Here is a 20,634-nt window from a genome sequence, read left to right on the forward strand (position 1 = left end):
TGTATATCACATTCAAATGTGTTTGCCGCTGATGGAAGCCATTCCTTTCTTTCAGAGCTGACAGTCATCATAGCATTTTTTTAGTGCCTCAGAAACAGGGCTACGTGAAATGGTAAAATATAAAATTTGAAGGGACTCAGGCACGAATGTGAATGATGGCCTTTACCAGTAGTCAAGTGTTGGTGCTCCCCTGCGTGTTGAAAGCTTTGGTGGCGGCTGTGGTCACTGCTGTTTTTGTGCTCAGGGGCAGAACAGGGGACGTTGCCGGAAGCTTTGTTTGGGGAGGGAGCCGGACCTCACCCGGCAGTTCCTTATGGCAGGGATGTCCTTGAGGGTAAATATCACCCCGTGTTTTGTCTTTGTGCTTCTTTCTTTAATCAAGGAAGAAGAGTTGTCAAGACATTCTGCATGCCCAAAAGGCCATTTTGTTCCCAGTGGCCCGTCCAGTGGCCTTAGTCAGGAATCTATTCCTTAAATAGTTTTGTTTGTTGCTATTTCAAAGGCTTTTATTTGTGCTGATTAGAAATCTCAAGGTTGCTCTGTGTGTGTGTGTGTGTGTGTGTGTGTGTGTGTGTGTGTTTCAAAGCCTTTCTGACCAAGTCCTTCCTTTTGGGATATTTTTGAAGTGTGTTTAGAAATCACTGGATACAGCTTCTGCCTGGGCGGGCCCTAGAGCCCTGTGGCCTGAGTCCCCACCCTGTCTTCCCCGGTTGTGTCTGGGCCTGCCTGGGCTCCTGAGGACAGCGTCTCAAGTCTTGCAGTCCCCCTGGAAGGGGTTTGGAAGGTAGAAGGGCCTCGGTGGGCAGTCAAGAACCAGGGCTTGGCAGCAGGGCAACCTGGGTTTGTATCCTGGTTTTGCTCTTTTCTATGCTAACGTTCCCGAGCCCAGCACTTAACTCCCTAGAGATGTGAGACCCCCTGAGCTTTGCGACTCCTGGCAATAAAATGAACCCAAAACACCTTCTAAGCCAGCAGGTGGCTGTGCACCTGTAATTCCTGCTACTCGGGAGGCCGAGGCAGGAAAATTGGCTTGAGTTTAAGGACTGGGTAACTTAATGAGACCCTGACTCAAAAAAATATTAAACCCTTCCTCACAGACTCAGTAAGACCATGGCTGTGAGTTGCTTCACTGGCTCACATGAGTCTCAGTGTAGAGGAGCTGCCATCTGAGGGGCTGACCCACCTTCTCTTAGCTGTAAGGAGGTGACAGGCACTCCGCTGACCAAAGGAGACATGAGGTTGCCATGGCTTGATTAGACACTGCTCCTCCAAGTCTTGCAAATATCTGAGAAGGATCTCAACCTTTGCCAAGTTACCGAGAAAAGCACCTGGAAATAACAAGGGTTCTGTCCAGCTCATCACGGGCTACATAATTTGCAAGATCCAGAGTAAAAATGAAAATACGGACTCCTTATTCCAACATGACTAAGAACTTCAAGATGGTGACAGCAGTGCATTAAACCCGAGACCCCTCTAGGCTAAGTGAGAGTCCACATAGCTGGCCCTGGAGGGGACAGTCTCCAGTGAGGGACAGTTTGCTCTCTTGGTTTCTGACTTCAGTTCCTGTGTCTGTGGATTGAGTTAATCTCCAGGTAAGGTCATCGCATTGTTAATCTTCCGGATGTCTTCCTGTCCCCCAGGGCAAAAATAGAGGAATATCTGGCCAGAGTGGAAGCAGTAACAAAGGAGATAGAAACAACAGGAACCTACCAGCTGACAGGAGATGAGCTCATCTTCGCTACCAAGCTGGCCTGGCGCAATGCCCCTCGCTGCATCGGGAGGATCCAGTGGTCCAACCTGCAGGTGAGGGAGTCAAGAGGGAGGTGGGTGGCCCTGAGCCCTAAGCAGGTGGCCCTCTGGGGTCCGCAGACAGAAGCCAAAGCCCCAGGTTCCCAATTTGAGATGGCTGTGTAGGGGCTCCTCTGCTACATGTCTTGAATCTGATTCAATACCAGGATCTCTAGCTGATCTTTCTATGTTAAACCTTGGAGACCAAATACTACCATAAAGCCAAAGAATGAATGACCTTGTTCTTGTTGGTGCTGAGGCCTTAGTGCTGCAAAAGAGGTTTTTTGTCTAGAATATTTGAATGCTTGGCTGCAAGAGAACATTTGATTTATCCCAGCATCCTAGGGCATCATTTTGTGGGAGGATTATTTGTTGTTGGATCATACTGAAAGCACTTGGACAGAGCGGGTGACAAGATAAGCCAGGGAAACTAGTTCTGGCTGTGTTACACATGGTTGTGTTGCCAACGAACCAGACAGGGGCTGTTGGGATCCAGACTCCTGGCCCTTTAAAGTTTTCTGGGGATGTGAGCTTTTCTGGAGTCTTCTAAGTAGGTTTACCTGTGCTCTTGTAGCAGAGCAGCAGAAAGGATAGCGCAGCTGTGAGATGGGACAGTCAGTGCCGAGGGGAGAATGCGCTCCCCCACATTGGTCGGGTGTTGGTGTGCAGGCGCCACTGTCCCTAGAGGTTTCCGATCAGCCACAAAGCCTCTGCCACACAGTCCTTGACCACATGGTCTGGTTGGGGGTGTGCAGGTCTTCGATGCCCGTAGCTGTACCACTGCCCAGGAGATGTTCGAACACATCTGCAGGCACCTCCGCTATTCCACCAACAACGGCAACATCAGGTGGGTGCACCTCTCCCTGCCCCAGAGTCTTAGACAAAAGATGAAGATGGGTATAGGGGAGGCATCCCCGGCTCAAGGAGAAACCAGGAAGAGAGGAAAAGGAGAAAGACGCAGCTTCTTCACGGACCTTGAATAGTGAGCCTGCCTCCACGAGCTGAGCCTCTGTCAGTAGCCTGTTTCTGTGGTTTCCTTCTGACTTGAACCCTTGAGAAAGTTACGTCTCTAAGAAGTAACTTTTTCACTGCTTAGTTAGGGCTTCCCACATTTTAGGTGGGTGAGACATTAGTTTTTTAGCAGATGGATCTGGTGTGGTATTTTTCTTAGAGATGGGAGACTCGATGTTTGTTGTGTGTTCCCCCCCGCCCCATTGGATTGAACAGCTCATTTGTCATTCGCTTATTTTCATGTTCAGGAAATACTCAGTGCCCATCTGATGGGGACTTAACCAGGGTTAGGCTGGAGGGTGGGGAAAGAAGGGAAGGGAGTGGGACGCAGAGGTGACCAAGACCCTAAGATGTGGCTCAAGCCTGCTATGAACCTATGGTCGGCACTGAACAAGCATCCAACAACTCAGCTGTGGGCAGAGAATACGGGATGGCGAGGAAAAGGGCTGTAGCATGGGGGCTCCCAGAGAGGCCAGCCCTGTGCAGGTCATAGAGGAAGGGTAGCTGGCAGGAGCAGGTGGTGGCCTGGGTACGGGGGCTGCAGAGTGGGAAGAGTGGAGTGGGAGATACTGGCAGCAGGGAGGGGCTCAGAGCCCCTAACAGGGTCAGATGGTAAACAGCACTGTCTGTATCCTGGGGAAGGTCGGCCATCACCGTGTTCCCCCAGCGGACTGATGGGAAGCATGACTTCCGCATCTGGAATGCTCAGCTCATCCGGTATGCGGGCTACCAGATGCCAGATGGTACCATCAGAGGGGACCCTGCCAACCTGGAGTTCACTCAGGTACCCTGCGACCTTCGGGCAGGGAGTCTGTGGTGGGTGACAGAGTGGAGGCCCGAGGAGACCAAGTGCCTGGGCCTGCAGACTCACTGGGTCTGTCTTTGTCTCTCAGCTGTGCATTGACCTGGGCTGGAAGCCTCACTACGGCCGCTTTGATGTGCTGCCTCTGGTCCTGCAGGCTGACGGCCGCGACCCTGAGCTCTTTGAAATCCCACCTGATCTTGTGCTTGAAGTGCCTATGGAGCATCCCAAGTAAGTGGCTGCGGGGTGCAGGGGTGCAAATCAGCATGTGCCCCATCTCTGTGCCCCAGTGAGACTCCGGCCATCAGGCACCTCCTGGCACCTCCCCCAAAGCCTGGCCAGCAGCAGGTGACTTTAAGAGCTCACTTCATTCAGCCCTGCACTTGGTGCTCCTCCTAACTACAAAAATACCTCCATCTACTGAGACTTACATCTGACCGGCATTAGGTTGAACTCTTCTTGTCCCTTAAATATACTGAGCTCAGTCTGGCATCAGGGACTTTGCAGTTGTTCCTCCATGACATACACTTTCCTCAGAAATCTGCAAGGCTCCTTTCTTCTTGTCAAAAGTGATTTCCTGCAATGTCACCCCCTCTAAGAACGCTCTACAGACCACCTGATCTAGAGTCAGCACCCTCAGCCTCGGGCTGTCACTTCTTGTTTTTATTTTTAATGAGTGACAACTGAGGACAATTCTGTCCTGGGGGGATGGCCAGATCATCTCTTGGAAAGGAATTTTCTTGGTGGAATCTTTTTCCGAAGGTTTTATTTTTTTTTTGGTGCAAGTGGGGTGGAGGAGAAAGCCGCACTTAAAACTGGCCCCGCCTCCCACTAGGTACGAGTGGTTCCAGGAGCTGGGGCTGAAGTGGTATGCCCTGCCTGCGGTGGCCAACATGCTGCTTGAGGTGGGCGGCCTTGAGTTCCCTGGGTGCCCCTTCAACGGCTGGTACATGGGCACAGAGATCGGAGTCCGGGACTTCTGTGATGCTCAGCGCTACAACATCCTGGAGGTTAAGAGGGCTGCCTAGCTGGGCGTTCTGCAGGTGGGGCCCATGGGGAGTTCTCTGGGGCAGCCTCACCCCATTGCTCTGCCTCTGCAGGAAGTGGGCAGGAGGATGGGCCTGGACACACACACACTGGCCTCCCTCTGGAAAGACCGTGCTGTCACAGAGATCAATGTTGCTGTGCTCCATAGTTTCCAGGTATGCCAGATGTTTTATGGGTCTGCAGATGTTTTGGTGAGAAGGGGCGGGCCTTGCTACTTGTCTGGTGCTTGGTGTACCCCTTACAGCATTGTTCATTCATGCGTGCATCAGACAAGTATCGAATACCCAGTGTGCCAGGAAGCTCCCTGGTGCTGGGATACGGGCTAAGTAAGCCCCCTGGCCTGCTCTAGCCATCCAACAGCAGGCAAGCCCTCACCTCCTAAGACCCGCCACCTTCTGCGCTTGAGCACTGAATCTTGTCCTCTCTGTTGCTTGAGGGCTCTATCCTTGCAAATCCCCTCTCCTCTTTCTGCATCACCACTGTCTCCCTCTCTGCTGGATCATTCTAATCTGTGTACACACAGGCTGCCCTAGCTCCCATCTAAAGAAAATAAATGAATAGCTAGCCAGACAACTCTTCCCAATCCTCGGGCTTCCACCCGGCCCCAGCTTTATCTGCCTCTCTTTACAGCAAAACTTTTTCACAGTCTCATGACATTTCATCATCCTTTGGTAGTTCCAATCTGGCTTTTATCTTCCACCGCTTGGTCATGCTGGAATTCTTGTCATCTTTTCAAACTCACCAAAAGATTCCCACCTTCGGGCCTTTGCGCTTATATTTCCCTCTACTTAGATTTTCTTTCCACAGATCGTCCCATGACCAGCTCCTTACCTTTTTGCAGGTCTCAGTTGTCTCCTTAACGGGCCTCTGCCTGACCACGCCATGTAAAAGAATACCCTCGCCCCATCACCATCCTGTCTCTCTCAGTTAGTAATTTAATTCTGCTTTTTCTGGTATTATATAGGACATCTGCTTCTGTCTATCTTTGTTGTTTTGTTTTCCCCACTGGAATATAAACCCCACAGGGCTCCCTGCGGCAGCGGTCTTACCTTTCATGTTTGCTGATGCACCTTTGGCTTAACAGAGTGTCTGGCACAGGTGGATGCTAAAAACGTATGTGCTGGATGCATGAATAAATGCAAGCCTATGTCTGTGTGAGCCATGAGTACAGCATCCATCTTTTGTGCCCACACACAGCAGGCTGGTTCTTGATGGGTGTGAGCCCTTCCTCCCTCTGCTTTTCCTGTTTGCGCTGTTCCTATACTTGCATGCCTTAGGGAGGGAGGCTCCGGATGTGTGAAGTTATTACTTTGGAAGATCATACTGTCTCCACAAAGCTGACTGATGGCCTAGAGGCCAGAACACTGGACAGAGAGTCATTCATCATTCAGCAAAGTTTAATTGAGCATTTGTCATGCACTAGGGGCCAAGACTGTGAGTGGTAAACAGAAATACTGTATGTATGCTCATATGTTGTTCCCCATGGCTAGGCCACCCCAAGGGCAAATCCTTCCTGGTACTGAGGGAGGAAGGGTTCAGAGCTAAGGTGGAACAGGAAGAGCACCTGCACTGGCCCAGTTCAGGAAGGGCTGGTGGGGATCATGCATCCTGGCTCCCAAGGACTCCCAACGCCAGACCTGACACTGGCAGGATGCAGATGTGTCTCAGAAAATTCAGAGTCTCAGCCATCTCCTGATTGCTGCTGACAAAGGCCCTCCACTGCTTAGTGTCTCGGGACTTCTTTGTCACCTCCTCCAAGATAACCTTTAAAAGACCTGGCCTTCTTTTTCCCTCATTTGTAAAATGGAGATAATAACAGTACCTCCTATTCAGAATTAAGTGACAGTTCAATACTTGGGAGGGTGAGGCAGGAGGATCTCAAGTTTGAAGCCAGCCTGGGCTATGTAGTAAGCTGAGAAGTAAGTTTATAAAATTTTCCAAGATGTGGCTGGAGTTACAGGTCCTGACATTAACTGACTGCTCTGGTTCATAAGCTCCTCCTCCAAGAATGCTTTTGCCAACTTATATCTCTCTCTCAAAATTTTCCCTCCCTTGGAAGCTGTCTTAGTTACTTTTCTCTCATTGCTGGGACTAAATACCCAACACCCCAAAGTAAGGAAGGAAAGGTTGATTTAGTTCACAGTTTGTGGAGGTTTCAGTCCATAATCAGCTGGCTCCAAGGCAGGGTGGCATGGCCCAGGGGCAATAGTCGAAGGGGGCAGAAGACAGCAAAAGCAGCAAGAGCAAAAAGGTTCGGGGAGAGCAAGCCTCTTTTCCTCCCTTATACTGTGACCAAGCTACCCTTCCTCTGGGTGGATGTAGCACACACACCATCTCCATACCCTCCTCTTCCACAGGTTCAGGATGTCTACAGAGGGAGAACCCTGGCCCCCTGCTGAGTCACTTAGTTAAGCTTCTAAACTTCTCAAGTTGACACAATGTATCAACCATTACACTGTCCCCAGTCCCTGTACCTCTCCTGGACCTCTGTCTGCCACTGGGTCATCCTCTCCACCCTCCTTGAGCTGTACCTACTTGTCTCCATCATAGCTCCCATCAGGCCTTGTGACAAAGGCTGACCTCCTTCTGCTTTGCCTAGTAGACAATAATCTAATGCAGAGTATGGACCATCTTTCCCCTTGTCATGTGAGGGCCTTGTGCAATGCCTGACGGATGAAATAATAACAGCAGCTAATATTTGTTGAGCATTTACAATGCTGTGCTTCTAGCAATCTCCTCCATCCTTTCAGCAATGTCATGATATAGGAACAGTTGACATCCATTGTACAGATGAGGAAACGGAGGCTTGGCAAGGTTAAGGAGCTAATAGCTTGAGGTCACATGGCCAATGAGAGGTCAGAGTTTGGACTATTGTGTTAAAAAAGTGTCTCAGGTTCAATGGTTGCCCCAGACATTGTGGTTACCCATAGTGGGGTTGTGGCTGTTCTTGTTGTATCATTCTGAGCTGGCCCAGATCCCATGGCCTCTAACTTTAGGATGTGGATGATTTGTTTCTCCTACGGTAGAATGATCTCAGTGCCTCAGCCCTCTCACAGTGGTGTCTAGTTCCTTCTTGGCTGAGAAGGCACAACCTCAGGGAAGTGATGCCTGGAACTCTCCACCAACACAGGGCTGGGGTGGCTTCACTTGAAAAAAGTGCTGCTGTTGAGTTATTCACATCCAGACAGAGCTGTTTGCTAGCCGTGTGGGTCATGAGAAGCTGGGTGCTTTCCCCAGAGGGTCAAGGGGAGGCCACCATGTGACCCGTGGTCTCACCATGGTTATGATGATGTCTTGGGCCCCGGAAGTGCCTCCTTTTGGGCACATAGTTTCCGCAGGTAAGAAGGGCCAGGGGAATATCACTGTCGCATTTCAGGGTGCTGGCCTGCCCCCGCCACCTTGGAGGAAGCATCTCTGCAGCCAGCGGGCCCCACTCCTGTTCTCCCACTCCACGTTGACTCCTCTCTTGCCTTCCTCTGATGTAGAAGCAGAATGTGACCATCATGGACCACCACTCCGCGGCAGAGTCCTTCATGAAGCACATGCAGAACGAGTACCGGGCCCGTGGGGGCTGCCCGGCCGACTGGATTTGGCTGGTCCCTCCAATTTCGGGGAGCATCACCCCAGTGTTTCACCAGGAGATGCTGAACTACATCCTGTCCCCATTCTACTACTATCAGGTGAGGGAGGGGCCTTCCCTTCCTGTGCCCCTTGGAGCTCAGGTGTGGAGACTGTGCACATGCGTGTGTAGACACTCATGTGCTCCCCTAGGCTAGCAGACAGGAAGAATTTTGGGGACCTGGGGAATATTATTAAAGCTTTTTAGGCCTCACTCAAGGAGGCAGAAGAGCCCCCATCCCTTTCCACAGAGGGAGACTGAAGGAAATTCCTTTCAGTGTGCCTTTGGTGGCCTGTTGTCTGATGGGCGTAAGCCCTCAAGGGTATCTGTCCGTACACCACTTCCTGGGAGGACCTGGCAAACTATTACAGAGAGGAATGGTATGGTCTAAAGCTGCTGGTTCTACAGTTTACTGGCTGTGTGATCATGGATAGGTCGTGTCACCTTCCTGAGCCCCATTTCTGTCATCTCTAAAAAGGACAGACATTAACTCCATGGTGGGAGGATGTGTCCCATGAGCTGTGTGTAACAGTTCACGTTTTGTCAAAGAAGACTTTCGTGAGATCCAGGAGAGGCTTCCTCAGCGTGCCACGGGGGACCTGGGCCAGGCAGTGAGATGTAGCTCTGCGCCCTGTCGCAGAAGGTGCCTCACATCTTTCTTCTGGGCTACAGGTGGAAGCCTGGAAGACCCACGTGTGGCAGGACGAGACTCACAGACCCAAGAGACGGGAGATCCCGTTTAGAGTCTTGGCCAGGTAAGTGGAGTGGCCAGTGCTGGTGTCCCTGCTGGGACCTTCTACTCAGCCTCCACCCGCAGGCCTTGTAGGCAGGGAGCTCAGAGACAGAATATCCTTTGTGGACTTTGGCTCCCAGAGCTCCTGACACCAATTCCTTGGCCACTTGCATGGGACTGCGTAGCAGGTGAGAAAGGACGAGGGCCAACAGTCAGGGTGGACAGCTGTTGGGCAATGTAGGCTGCTCTGCCCTCACATGCCGCATTTCAGATGTTGTCCCCCTCCCATTCTCCTGGCCCACAGTGAGCCTCCCTGGAAGCTGACTCAGCTCACAAGATCTGTCTTTCTGTCCCCCCAGAGCTGCGCTCTTTGCCTCTCTGCTGATGCGCAAGACAATGGCATCCCGTGTCAGAGCCACAATCCTTTTTGCCACCGAGACGGGAAAATCAGAAGCACTGGCCCAGGACCTGGGGGCCTTGTTCAGCTGTGCCTTCAACCCCAAGGTACCCCGACAGCTGGGTGGGTGTCTGGGGCAGGCATGGAGGGCCCGGGCAAGAGCTGAGGGCTGATGGCTACCTCCGTGTCATCCCAGGTTCTCTGCATGGACGAGTACAGGCTGAGCAGGCTGGAGGAGGAGCAGCTCCTGCTGGTGGTGACCAGCACATTTGGGAACGGAGACTGCCCTGGCAACGGGGAGGTGAGTGCTTGAACATCAGCGGCAGGGTGCTGAGGCCTTGCAGGACCCAGGAAACGGTTGAAGGGATTCAGTGTGAACTCAAGTGGGCCTTTGGGACAGGATGCACAGGTCACTGTGGCTCTAGCATGTCCCCTTTTCTATGGCATAATAATTGCTGTGAATTGATCTGCCTTTTTTAAATCAGAAAAAAAAAAATCTCAAAGTCACCTGCATCACTCTCACACAAGGAAAGCCAGCACAAAGTAAATTTAGTGAACTTCAAATGAAGCTACTGGATTTTCGCTTTTGGATTTATCTGCCTAGCCCAGGCCTGCTCTGTCTGGCTCTTTAAAAAGATTAACAGACAAATACGAGAGAAGTGACAAGGCTCCATTAGCACCAGCTTGAGACTGTCTCTCTAGTGCTGAGAAGGATGGTCATGTAATCAAAAAGGAAATCACTAAAAAACTGAATTACTAAGAAAAGAGAATAGTTTCCGGCAATATGATGCAATGCTATTTCTGCTGGATTTTGTACCACCTGAACCTATCTTGGGTTCTTGGAAAGTCAGGGTTATTGTAGAGAATCTGAGCCCAGTTCTTGGTGCTCTTAACAGGTTCCAAACGGGAGACCCTCTAGGGTTGCTTTGCTATAGGGCAGGCTGGGCTCTACCAGGGCTGGATGGGTGGGAGGCCACACTGGAAAGGGACACCCCCCTCAGGAGCTGAGCCCATGCGAGTCCTAAGCTGGCTTGAGGGACAAGCTGAGCTTGTCAGCTGAGCCCTCGCCAGACGGCACCGCATACAAACCAGCCTGCACTGCAGATCTGGAGCCTTTTCGTGCTAGATGTGCAGAGTGTTTAAATGTGCCACCAGGAAGAAAGCGGAAACAGCGCATTTGTAAATCCTGGCCTGAGAACTCTGTGGCTCCCCTCTCTTTCTAGACACTGAAGAAATCCCTCTTCATGCTGAAAAAGCTCACCAGCACCTTTAGGTAACCCCCTCCCCTGCACACACACTCTCCCTGAGTCTGGGCTTGAGAATAGAGTCTACGTGCAGGACGTGTCCTAAAGATGTCCCGGCACAGAAGGGGGCCTGGGCAGAGGCTTGTCCTCTGAGCCACAGAAGCCCACGTCCCTCTCAGAGGCACACTGGTCACGGGAGGGGTTGGTGGCGAGGGCTGGGGGCCAAGGAGGACTTGTGGAGCTGTGGCCCAGCAGGCAGGGGATGGCACGAGGCTGGCTTTGTGGGCTGTTGGTGCTGCTCGCTTGTGACACGAGTCTCCCTGTGCGTGTCCTCCTCCGCAGGTATGCCGTGTTTGGCCTGGGCTCCAGCATGTACCCTCGCTTCTGTGCCTTCGCTCATGACATCGACCTGAAGTTGTCGCAGCTGGGGGCCTCTCAGCTCACGCCGGTGGGGGAAGGGGATGAGCTCGGCGGGCAGGAGGACGCCTTCCGCACCTGGGCTGTGCAAACCTTCCAGGTCAGTTTCTAGTTAGAGCGACCCACAGCACAGATGTTGGGGTGTGTGTACCCTCAGGATGTCTGTGCCAGCTGGCCCAGGTGCATGACCGCTACCCCATCTGTGGGTAGCTCCCAGGTGTGGCCCAGGGCTATAGCCCTGGGGCTCAGATCCAGGCTGCTCTTCCCAATCATGTGGTCATTTCAGCGGGAAAAGGTCGCAGAGAAGCCTTCCTGCCCTTGGGGAGTTTCTGGCTCAAGATCTTTTCCCACAAATATTTACGTCACCTCTTACAACCATGTCTCATTGGCCCCCCAGCCATGGAGAGCTGGGGACAGGGACCACAGAGTTGAGCTCCTTGCGTCAGTTTGTTGCCCGGGTCTTGACCTTGCTAACTCAGGAATTTAGGACTGAAACAAAGAGTTTCGTTCAATAACAGGAGCAGCAGCAGCCTGAGTCCGGCGGATGTGGTTCCAGACCTGAGGCCTCTTGTGTCTGATTTTGGGTTAGGAGAGGAGGGTAGTCACCCCTCCCTTACCACGTGGGCAGGAACCTAAAATAAGATGATTGAGTGTTCGTACTCATGCGTATAGCTGTATGTACTGTGTGCCAAGCCCGGGCACCTCTGAGCCCTTGCGGCGGCCCCTTGGATGAGTGCTTGACACTCCTGGAAGCACCCAGCCCCACCTTTGTGCAGGGGAAGGGCCTAGAAGCTGGTAAGCTTAGTGTTGATGACGACAAGGCCCTGAGCACCAGTCTCTGCACCCTCCAGGCAGCCTGTGTGGCGTTCAATGTTCGAGGCAAACACCACATCCCCATCCCCAAGCGCTACACCTCCAGCGTGACCTGGGAGCCGCACCACTACAGGCTGGTACAGGACTTGCAGCCTTTGGACCTCAACAAAGGTACCCACTTCTCTGCTGGCCCTTCCTGCCTGCCTGGGTTTTCATCTCCGAGCTGCTAGTCCGTGATCAAGGGGAGCATCGGGCCCTTGTGAACAGAGGGGGCTGGCTGGGGCTGCAGGCACCTCTCTGCCTCAGTGCATCCCAGGGCTTGTTGGGAACAAGACTCTGGCTCTGAGAGAGGCCAGTTCAGGAAGAAGTCAGGGCTGGGCGTGGAGGGAGGAGAGAGCCAGTGCCAGCAGAGGGCTGACCGAGCCAGGCGCTGTGCTGGGCTCTTTGGCCATGTGGGCTAACTGAGCCCTGCCATTCAGGCTGTGAGAAGGACAGATGGGGAAATTGATGTTCAAGGAGGCAGAGGTAAAGCAGCTATAGCGCATGGCGAGGTTGGGAGCTGAGCCCAGCCTTCCCCTGTCATGAAGAGGCTTTCCAGAGGCAGTTGCAGCCTGCAGTCAGTGACTGGGCTCTGCACCCGCTCCCCGTGCTGTGCCCTGTACCCTGAGGACAGAAGCCCTGCCAGTTCCTGCATATTTAGGATGTGCCTGGCTTCAAGTCTGCTCTCCTGGGGATCCCTAGCCATTCTGGGCCTTTCTATACTTTGGTATCTATTTCCTGACACCTAGCAGTAGCATAACCATCTTCCATGAGACCAAAGTGCTCTCTCTCTCTCTCTCTCTCTTTTTTAGATAGGGTTTCATTATTTGCTCAACTCTTTATGTATCCTGGACTGGCCTTGAACTTTCTTTTTTTTTTTTTTTTTTTTGGTTTTTCTCCGGTACTGGGAACTGAACTCACGACGTTGCGCTTGCCAGGCAGGCGCTTTTGCCGCTGAGCTAAATCCCCAGCCCCTTGGCCTTGAACTTTCTATCCTCTTGCCTCAGCCTCCAAAGAGCTGGGATTATAGGCAAGTGCCACTACACCCAGCTCTAGACCAAGGTTCTTTATTTATGATTCAGAAATGGGAAAAAAGGAAGGAAAGGAAAACCGCAACCAACAACTACTGCAGCGGGTCGCCTGAGGGTAGTGTGCAGGACTAATGGACTCAGGCATGTGGGGCTCCCCCACCAGCGCTCAGGGGGCCCCTTGCCATCTCCCTGTCTCTGCCTCCACAGCCCTCAGTAGGATGCACGCCAAGGACGTGTTCACTCTGCGGGTCAAGTCTCAGCAGAATCTGCAGAGTCCAAAATCCAGGTGAGCAGGAGCGTAGGCCTTCCCAGAGCATCATCAAGGATTTATTATTTTTTAAAGGACTTATTTGAAACAAATCCAAGATTTTATTTTCATGAATGAAAGACCGGGGCAAGTCAGTCTTAAAGGGAGAGAAGTATCCCCTGGTTAGCAGTGATGCCCCCTGTGGGACTGTGGCCACCTGTGCCTTTGTGTTGGGTCTCACTGGAGCATCCGGTTGTCCAGCCCAGGAACTGGGCACCTGTTTTGCCTCTGCTTTACTCTACTGAGAATTCTCACTGAAAGGAGAGGCCGAGCAGACTCAGAGCAATCGAGTCTTAAGAGCTTTCATGAAAAGTTTTGGCGGGGAAGGACATTTCCCAGCCAGGTGGGCAAGTGCTGTGGATCATGTAGAGGTTTATCTGTGTCATGCTCTCTCCCTTTGTTAGGAGACGTAGCCTTTGTTCTAATGAGAACAGCGTCTGCACTAGAGATAAGGAAAGGTTTTTTCCAGTGTCCATGTATCTCTGAATGCGATGCTTTCTTCAGGGAGAATCTAGGGCCAGGCTCTTGTTGGCTCAGAGAACTACCTGGGAGGGATATGGCCCACCTTCTCCCTGCGGGGAAGCTTCAGGACTCTTGAGGGTCCCCACTTGAGAGCAGGCCTTGTCCCAGCTCAGGCTGGTGAGCCAGGCTCCAGGAACCAGGCAGGAAGATGCCGGGAGTGCACATTTCCCAGAGGAGCTGGCCTGCCCATCAGGGAGCTTGGAGGAAATCCTGACGGTCACAGGCGCTTCTTCTTTCCGCAGCCGCACCACCCTCCTGGTGGAACTCTCCTGTGAGAACCACCAAGGTCTGGCCTACCTGCCCGGGGAGCACCTTGGGGTTTTCCCATGCAACCAGCCAGCCCTGGTCCAAGGCATCTTGGAGCGAGTAGTGGACAGTCCCGGACCCCACCACACCGTGTGCCTCGAGGCCCTGGATGACAGCGGTGAGCCCTCAGCACAGGAGTGCAGCCATGGGGCTGGCACCCCTCGACGCTCTTCCTCCTAGCGAGGGCTGGGCCTGCACCGCCCTGATCCAGCTGCCCCATCCCAACCCACTGGAACAGCTCCCTGGCCATAGTTTCCTCAGTGACAGTGACACCTCCAAAGACTGTATCTCCTAAACATAGAGGCCTGAATGGGAAAATGGAGGGTCCAAGAAGCAAAGCCTGGCAATGCCCCCTCCCCAAATCAGGAGAAATTTAGAGAGCCTGAAATGTGGGAAAATTAGAGTTGTTCTTGTGATTGTAGGGACGCAGATGTGGTTCATTAGGCTTCTGGTCCAGATGAAATAACATCAGTAATATCCTTACCTAACGTTTATTGGGCAGTTGTGCACCAGGCACTGTACCAGCTATTCACACAAATATGCAAGTTAGGTGCTCAGACAAGCCCAGCAATATAGGCTTTATCATCATATCCATTTCAAAGAGAAAAAATCCAAGGCTATAGGGTTCAGTCTTCCAGTTGGAACTTGGGGAACAAGAGCTTGAACCCAGGTCTGCTGGCCCTGAGGTCTGTGCTGTGATTGTCCTGAGACTGCTCGAGGCTGTCACCTTACTTTGGGCTGATCTTCTGATCCCCCAGAACCTCTCAGCACAGCCCCACAAGGGACTGTCATCATGGGCTTGTCTGCACAACGGGCCCTGGGGTAGACAGAAGTCTTCAATGGACTTAGTCATGAGGAGTCTGTAGTTCATCTGTGAGTGTCTCACTTGCCAGAGCGGGACATGGCTAGGTTGTCAGCATTGTGTCTACATGGATGCCCATTGGAGGGCTGTTCACCAGCCTTCCCTGGCAGCCCTGTCTGTGGGAACCATCTGCTTCCTGCCTTTTTCTTTCCCTGGAGCCAGGATTTCATGTCTTTTCTCCCTTATCCTGGGAAGATAGGAACTGTCTGCCCTCGAGGTCCCATGGGCCTCCAAGAAGCCCAAATGGTGCTTTTTTTGTTGTCCGATCCTGACTCCTTCCTTCCCATGTAGGCAGCTACTGGGTCAGGGACAAGAGGCTGCCGCCCTGCTCACTGAGCCAGGCCCTCACCTACTTCCTGGACATCACCACCCCCCCTACCCAGCTGCAGCTGCAGAAGCTGGCCCGGCTGGCCACGGAACAGGCTGAGCGAGGGAGGCTGGAGACGCTAAGTCAGGTGAGAGTCGAGGCTGGTGGGTGAGGCAGGGGCAGGTCCCAGAGTGGGAGGAACCGGAGCCCAGAGGTCAGCTTTAACCTCTGTGAGGATCCAGCCCGTTTCTCAAAGGAGGACGTTGGGAATCAGGCACCATCTGCTGCCCCTTCGCTAGGGCAGAGTTATGTTGAGGGCACTGAGTTTTTCTGAGGATGCAGCCTGTGTATACGTCCTTGGAGGTTAGCTAGAAAGGGGTGGGGCACCATGTCTTGCCCTTGTCTTCCCAAAAGCTAGAGCAGGCTTGGACTTTCAGAAGCATTGAACAATGATGGGTGGTGTGGATGAATGCATAAGTGGACGCAGTGACAGATGGATAGTTGGATGAAGCACTTAGTGAGAGAGCGCTTGAAGCCACCTGCAGCTTTCTGGCCGGTGTCTTTGCACGGAGCATTGGCCATCGTTAGAACCGTCATCATTTCCGCTAATCATCTCCATCCCCAACCATCTCACAACCATTATTTTGTGGCTGCCCTGTACTAACAGCGCATGTTTCCTTGCTGAGTTCTCATAACATCCCCACTGGGAGGAGATGCCATCCTCACTTCAGTGGTTAAGTCATCAGATAGGATTCCACAGCCACGAAGGGCCATCCAGCCAGGCTTGGAGCCCAGATCTGACTGGTTCCAAAGCCTTGCCCCACATTAGATTGTAATAGAGTTGAGCCCTGTCTGAGGTACCCAGAGCAGGCGGGCACACGGCTGGCCCAAATTCCTCCCCTCCCTCCCCAGCTTGGTAGCCTCAGTACCCTGGACAGCGCCCAGCAGCGGCCTGTTCCTTGAGTGAGACCTGTGTTGTGCCTGCCTCCCCCGCCATGCACCCACGTGGGCAGGCACCCCGAGTCCTCATGCTGCCCTCGGCTTTCAGCCCTCAGAGTACAACAAATGGAAGTTCGCCAACAGCCCCACGTTCCTGGAGGTCCTGGAGGAGTTCCCGTCCCTGCGGGTGCCTGCTGCCTTCCTGCTCTCCCAGCTCCCCATCCTGAAGCCCCGCTACTACTCCATCAGCTCCTCCCTGGACCACGCTCCCTCAGAGGTGCACCTCACGGTGGCTGTGGTCACCTACCGCACCCAAGGTGAGGCAGGGCAGAGGCCCCGGAGCCGTCGGCCAGCTCCAAAGTGGGTGCTCGGGTAATGATGTGAGCTGGGCTCTGTGCGCATTTGACCGGGGAGGACGTGGAGGCACAGAGAGGTGAAGCCACTTGCTCAAAGTCACACTGTTAGGAAAGCCGCAGTGCAAACTCGGGGTTTAGCTGCTGATTGCAAATTTTCACCTACCCGCCTGGCCTCTTGCAGTTGGGACAGTTTAATGAGATCAGTGTGGGAAGCATGCAACACATAGGGGAGCCCCACGATTTAGTCCTCTGATGTCCGGCCCGAACGTGGGGTGTTCTGCACTGAGAGCCCTTGCTCGCTCCACTTGGGGCTTCTGTCATACCTCAATCCTGGGCCCACGGTGGGTGTGGAAACACAGCGGACGCGGCCTCTGCCCTCCTGGGGCATCTAGTGGGCCAATGAAGAGAGGCACAGATAGCTAGGTGGGCATCGCTATGTAGGCAGCAAGAAGGACAGGAGGGAGCCTTCCTGGGGGAGGTGACCACAGACCTGGTTGTCCACTCCCTTAGCCAAGCGTCTGAACCAGGGCTTCTGCCCTGGCCTCGGAGCAGTGTCTGGGTTGGCAGAGCTGGGAGCAGGCCGTGCCTCCGGGCCCTCTGTCCTCTCACTGGAGAGCTCCCACACAGACCAAGTGTGGCCTTGGGACCAGGGACAAGAGGCAGGCAAGTCCTGTCCTGTGAGAGCCCGAGTCCATGTAGAGCAAAAGCAGGTCAGCCCGAGGCCTCCTTCGCACGCTGGGCCATGATGAAGGGAATGTGTCTGAGGAAGTCGGGGTTTCTCCCACTCCAGGAGGGCCCGTGGGGAAGACAGGAGGTGTCAGAGCCCCTGGGGTGTGTGGGGAGCCCTCCGCACCCAGGGGTCCTGCTGGCAAGATTCACCTTCGTAAGGACACTCAGCAGAGCCCAGGGGCCTGGGAAGGACCTGGAGGAGCTCTTGGAAGAAGCGCTAGAGTAAGAGCCGGAGAGCTGATTCTGCTGCCCTTGTTCAAGTCACTTTCCCTCTCAGATTGGGCTTCTCCAGCGGCAAAAGGAGCAGCCTGAGTGCTGCGTCCTGTCAGCCTCTTGGTTCAGGGCGCGCCGAGGGTAGGCCTGTCAGCCAGGGCACGTGCAGCCCCTCATTCAGCCTCAAGGGGGCCTGACAGGGCAGTCCAGGGGGACCATTAGTGTGAGAGGAGCAGCCGGCAGGGGCCACACATTGCTCAGGTCTATGCCGTCCTTTCAGATGGCCGGGGTCCCCTGCACCATGGTGTCTGCAGCTCGTGGTTCAGCAGCTTACAGCCCCAGGACCCAGTGCCCTGCTTTGTGCGGAGGTAAGCGCCCTCTCTGGTCCTGGGGACCGCTGGCCCCTGGGAGTTCTAAGGTGAAAGGCAAGGGTTCTGAGGTTCAGTGCCCCTGTGGGACCCCTCGCCCATCACGAAGGTGTTGAGTCACCCTGGACTTCCCCATTGGATCCCCTGGCTGCAGAGTGTGGCCTGGTGTCTAGCAGGGGTAGTGACAGCAGAGTGCAATGACTTCTTTCAAGGACTCCAGTGTGGGAAGGGGGTGCAAGTGACCCAGCCTGCAGGACCTGAGGATCAGCCTTGAGCTCCCTGTTCTCCTCCACCCCCCACGTGATCACTCCGCCCCACGCCCAGCTCCCCAGCCTGCATCCTGCGCGTGCATCTGGCCCAGGGTGTCTGAGGACTAGGGCTTCTCTCCTGTCTCCCTCAGCGCCAGCAACTTCCAGCTCCCCGAGGACCCCTCCCATCCTTGCATCCTCATTGGGTCTGGCACAGGCATCGCACCCTTCCGCAGTTTCTGGCAGCAGCGGCTCCACAACCTCAAACACAAAGGTACAAAGGAGGGGAGATACTGATGACCCAGCTTGGTCGTTATGCAGTGCACAAACATATGGAGATATCACACTGGGCTCCATGAATACGTGCTCGGGTGATGCCTTAAAAGGAAAAAGTAAAATGGAAAAAACAGCACCCAACAAAAAGCTATGTGTTGGCACAGGAATAGCGTTGAATGAAGGATCATGGTAATTGTCTTCATTGCCTCCCAGTCTGCGACCTTCACACTGCAAGAAAACACATAAAGTAGGACACAGGGGAAGGAAGTAAGGCCACATGAGGGTTCCTGGACTGGAAGAGGGCTTCAGGTGGGCTGGGCATTTCTTCCCTGGGAGTAAGAGGAAAAGTCCCCAGTTTTGATCAGTAATGAGCTGGATGGAATCCTGTGCCTGCACTTTTAGCAATGTGACTACGGAAAAGGGATCTGAATGCCCTGGGCCTCAGCCTTTTAGTTTTCTATCTGTGAAATGGGGTGAATAGCAGACACAATGCATACATGCACGGATGAAATGAGAATTAAGGTTGATCCCCCCTTGAGCCATGCTCGCCCTCTGCTGGCCATCCTGCTAACTGCAGCTTGGTGGTTCTTGCAGGGCTCCAGGGTGGCCGAATGACCCTGGTGTTTGGGTGTCGCCACCCGGAGGAGGACCACATCTATAAGGAAGAGATGCTGGAGATGGCCCAGAAGGGAGTGCTGCATGAGGTGCACACTGCCTACTCACGGCTGCCTGGAAAGCCCAAGGTAATGCGGCCGCATTGTGCACGGAACATGAGCATGCACCACGGAGGGTCCCTCACTACTCTGAGCCTTCATCTCCTCGGCTCTAAAATGGGCACAGGACACACGCTCCAGGGTGGCAGTGTGAAGAGCGTCATGCCCTCTATTCCAGGAGAAGACACAGGCCTCGGAGGGTTAGAACTAAGAGTCACACTGTGGGTTAATCCCCAGCACCTCATCTAGCACATGACTGCCCCAGGAGGGGGGTCCAGGCCAGCCCTTTGCTCAAGCCCAGCAAGGTCTCAAGCCCTGATGTCCCCAGGAGCCTGGGGCTGGGAACAGAGCTTTGCTTGGATCCGCGTGAACTTGTCCCTGCAGGCACCTCTCCAGCCTCTCTAACCCCGAGCTGGGGCCGCTGAACACCTTGTTTAGAACAAGAGCAGAGTTCCCTGTTGTCCTTGGGATGTTCTGTGTACCTGGGGAAGCTGGGAACCTGTTCCCCTGCACTGAGTCATGACCGGGACCTATGGTCACCTCATTGGAAGGTCCCTTTGCTGGGGTGTGCATGGGCAGGCCCTAGTGCTCTGGGGGACGGCTCTGGCTTGACGGATGCCTCTTTGAAGTGTGAATTCAGAGAAAATCTGGCCACCCCCTGGCCTGGGCAGTGGTTGGTAGCCCTGCTCATCTTGAGCCAAGGTCCTGGCTGGGAAGGTGCTCGCTCTGTGGCTCTTGGTGCCTCTTCCTCACCTTCCCATTGTCACCAGACCTGGCTGTGAGCTTTCACTCCCAGCAGCCAAGGCCCGGAGCCACCATCTCCTCTGATTCCAGGTTTACGTTCAAGATATCCTGCGACAGCAGCTGGCCGGGGAGGTGCTCCGTGTGCTCCACGAGGAGCAAGGCCACCTCTACGTCTGTGGAAACGTGCTCATGGCCCAGGACGTGGCCGACACTCTGAAGCAGCTGGTGGCTGCCAAGCTGAACTTGAACGAGGAGCAGGTTGAAGAGTACTTCTTCCAGGTCAAGGTATTGTAGCCGGTATATGGGTTCGGGGGTGTGCCAGGGCACAGACCACAGAGCCCGGACCAGGGAGGCAGCACCAGGAGAGTCCTGGGACACTCCCAGACCCAAGAACCCGAGGTGGCTGGGTGGGCTGATTGCTGGCTGGCCTCGAGAAGTCCAGTCACCATGTTCTGTGTGTGGTGGGAGTAAGAAAGCCTCCTCGCTCTTCCCCCAGCCCCCTTCAGAAAGTATCTGTAGCCAGAGCAGAGCCATGAACCCCAGAGACAGGAACGTGTCTCCTCTCAGCCAGAGTGGACTCTTGTGGAGTGGACTCTTGTCTATGCCCAGATATCTGTCTGCTCGCCCTCAGTCCCCCACAGGAAGGATGCCCGCTTCAGAGATGGCAGCAGTCACAGCAGCTGTCGAGGGCCTGCGCTGGGCCAGGTGCTGGCTGAGGGATCCCATGTGGCATTTCCTTTTACCTCCTGAGGGCTCCATGAGGGAGGTGCCATGCTCAGCCCCAAGTGTTCAGGCGGGAGGGG

General features: G+C 53.9%; 1 protein-coding gene across 3 annotated transcripts in view; it reads left to right on the top strand.

Moving 5' to 3' along the window:
- Window positions 1-20,634, top strand: part of Nos2 (nitric oxide synthase 2, inducible) — a 34,450-nt gene that overhangs the window by 12,179 nt on the left and 1,637 nt on the right. For all 3 annotated transcript variants that reach the window (XM_005402773.2, XM_013503498.1, XM_005402774.2), the window contains exons 5-25: window positions 1,641-1,803; window positions 2,544-2,635; window positions 3,442-3,583; window positions 3,693-3,832; window positions 4,437-4,611; window positions 4,702-4,803; window positions 8,134-8,328; window positions 8,940-9,022; window positions 9,360-9,504; window positions 9,594-9,698; window positions 10,621-10,670; window positions 10,984-11,158; window positions 11,910-12,042; window positions 13,149-13,227; window positions 14,013-14,194; window positions 15,230-15,393; window positions 16,294-16,501; window positions 17,763-17,850; window positions 18,251-18,372; window positions 18,969-19,117; window positions 19,922-20,116. In XM_005402773.2, coding sequence (XP_005402830.1) covers window positions 1,641-1,803; window positions 2,544-2,635; window positions 3,442-3,583; window positions 3,693-3,832; window positions 4,437-4,611; window positions 4,702-4,803; window positions 8,134-8,328; window positions 8,940-9,022; window positions 9,360-9,504; window positions 9,594-9,698; window positions 10,621-10,670; window positions 10,984-11,158; window positions 11,910-12,042; window positions 13,149-13,227; window positions 14,013-14,194; window positions 15,230-15,393; window positions 16,294-16,501; window positions 17,763-17,850; window positions 18,251-18,372; window positions 18,969-19,117; window positions 19,922-20,116 — 2,887 coding nt within the window. The remainder of the gene's footprint in view (window positions 1-1,640; window positions 1,804-2,543; window positions 2,636-3,441; window positions 3,584-3,692; window positions 3,833-4,436; window positions 4,612-4,701; window positions 4,804-8,133; window positions 8,329-8,939; window positions 9,023-9,359; window positions 9,505-9,593; window positions 9,699-10,620; window positions 10,671-10,983; window positions 11,159-11,909; window positions 12,043-13,148; window positions 13,228-14,012; window positions 14,195-15,229; window positions 15,394-16,293; window positions 16,502-17,762; window positions 17,851-18,250; window positions 18,373-18,968; window positions 19,118-19,921; window positions 20,117-20,634) is intronic.

The sequence above is a fragment of the Chinchilla lanigera genome, unplaced genomic scaffold (assembly GCF_000276665.1).
Source record: "Chinchilla lanigera isolate Chin_1 unplaced genomic scaffold, ChiLan1.0 scaffold00080, whole genome shotgun sequence".
NCBI classification, from domain to species: Eukaryota; Metazoa; Chordata; class Mammalia; order Rodentia; family Chinchillidae; genus Chinchilla; species Chinchilla lanigera.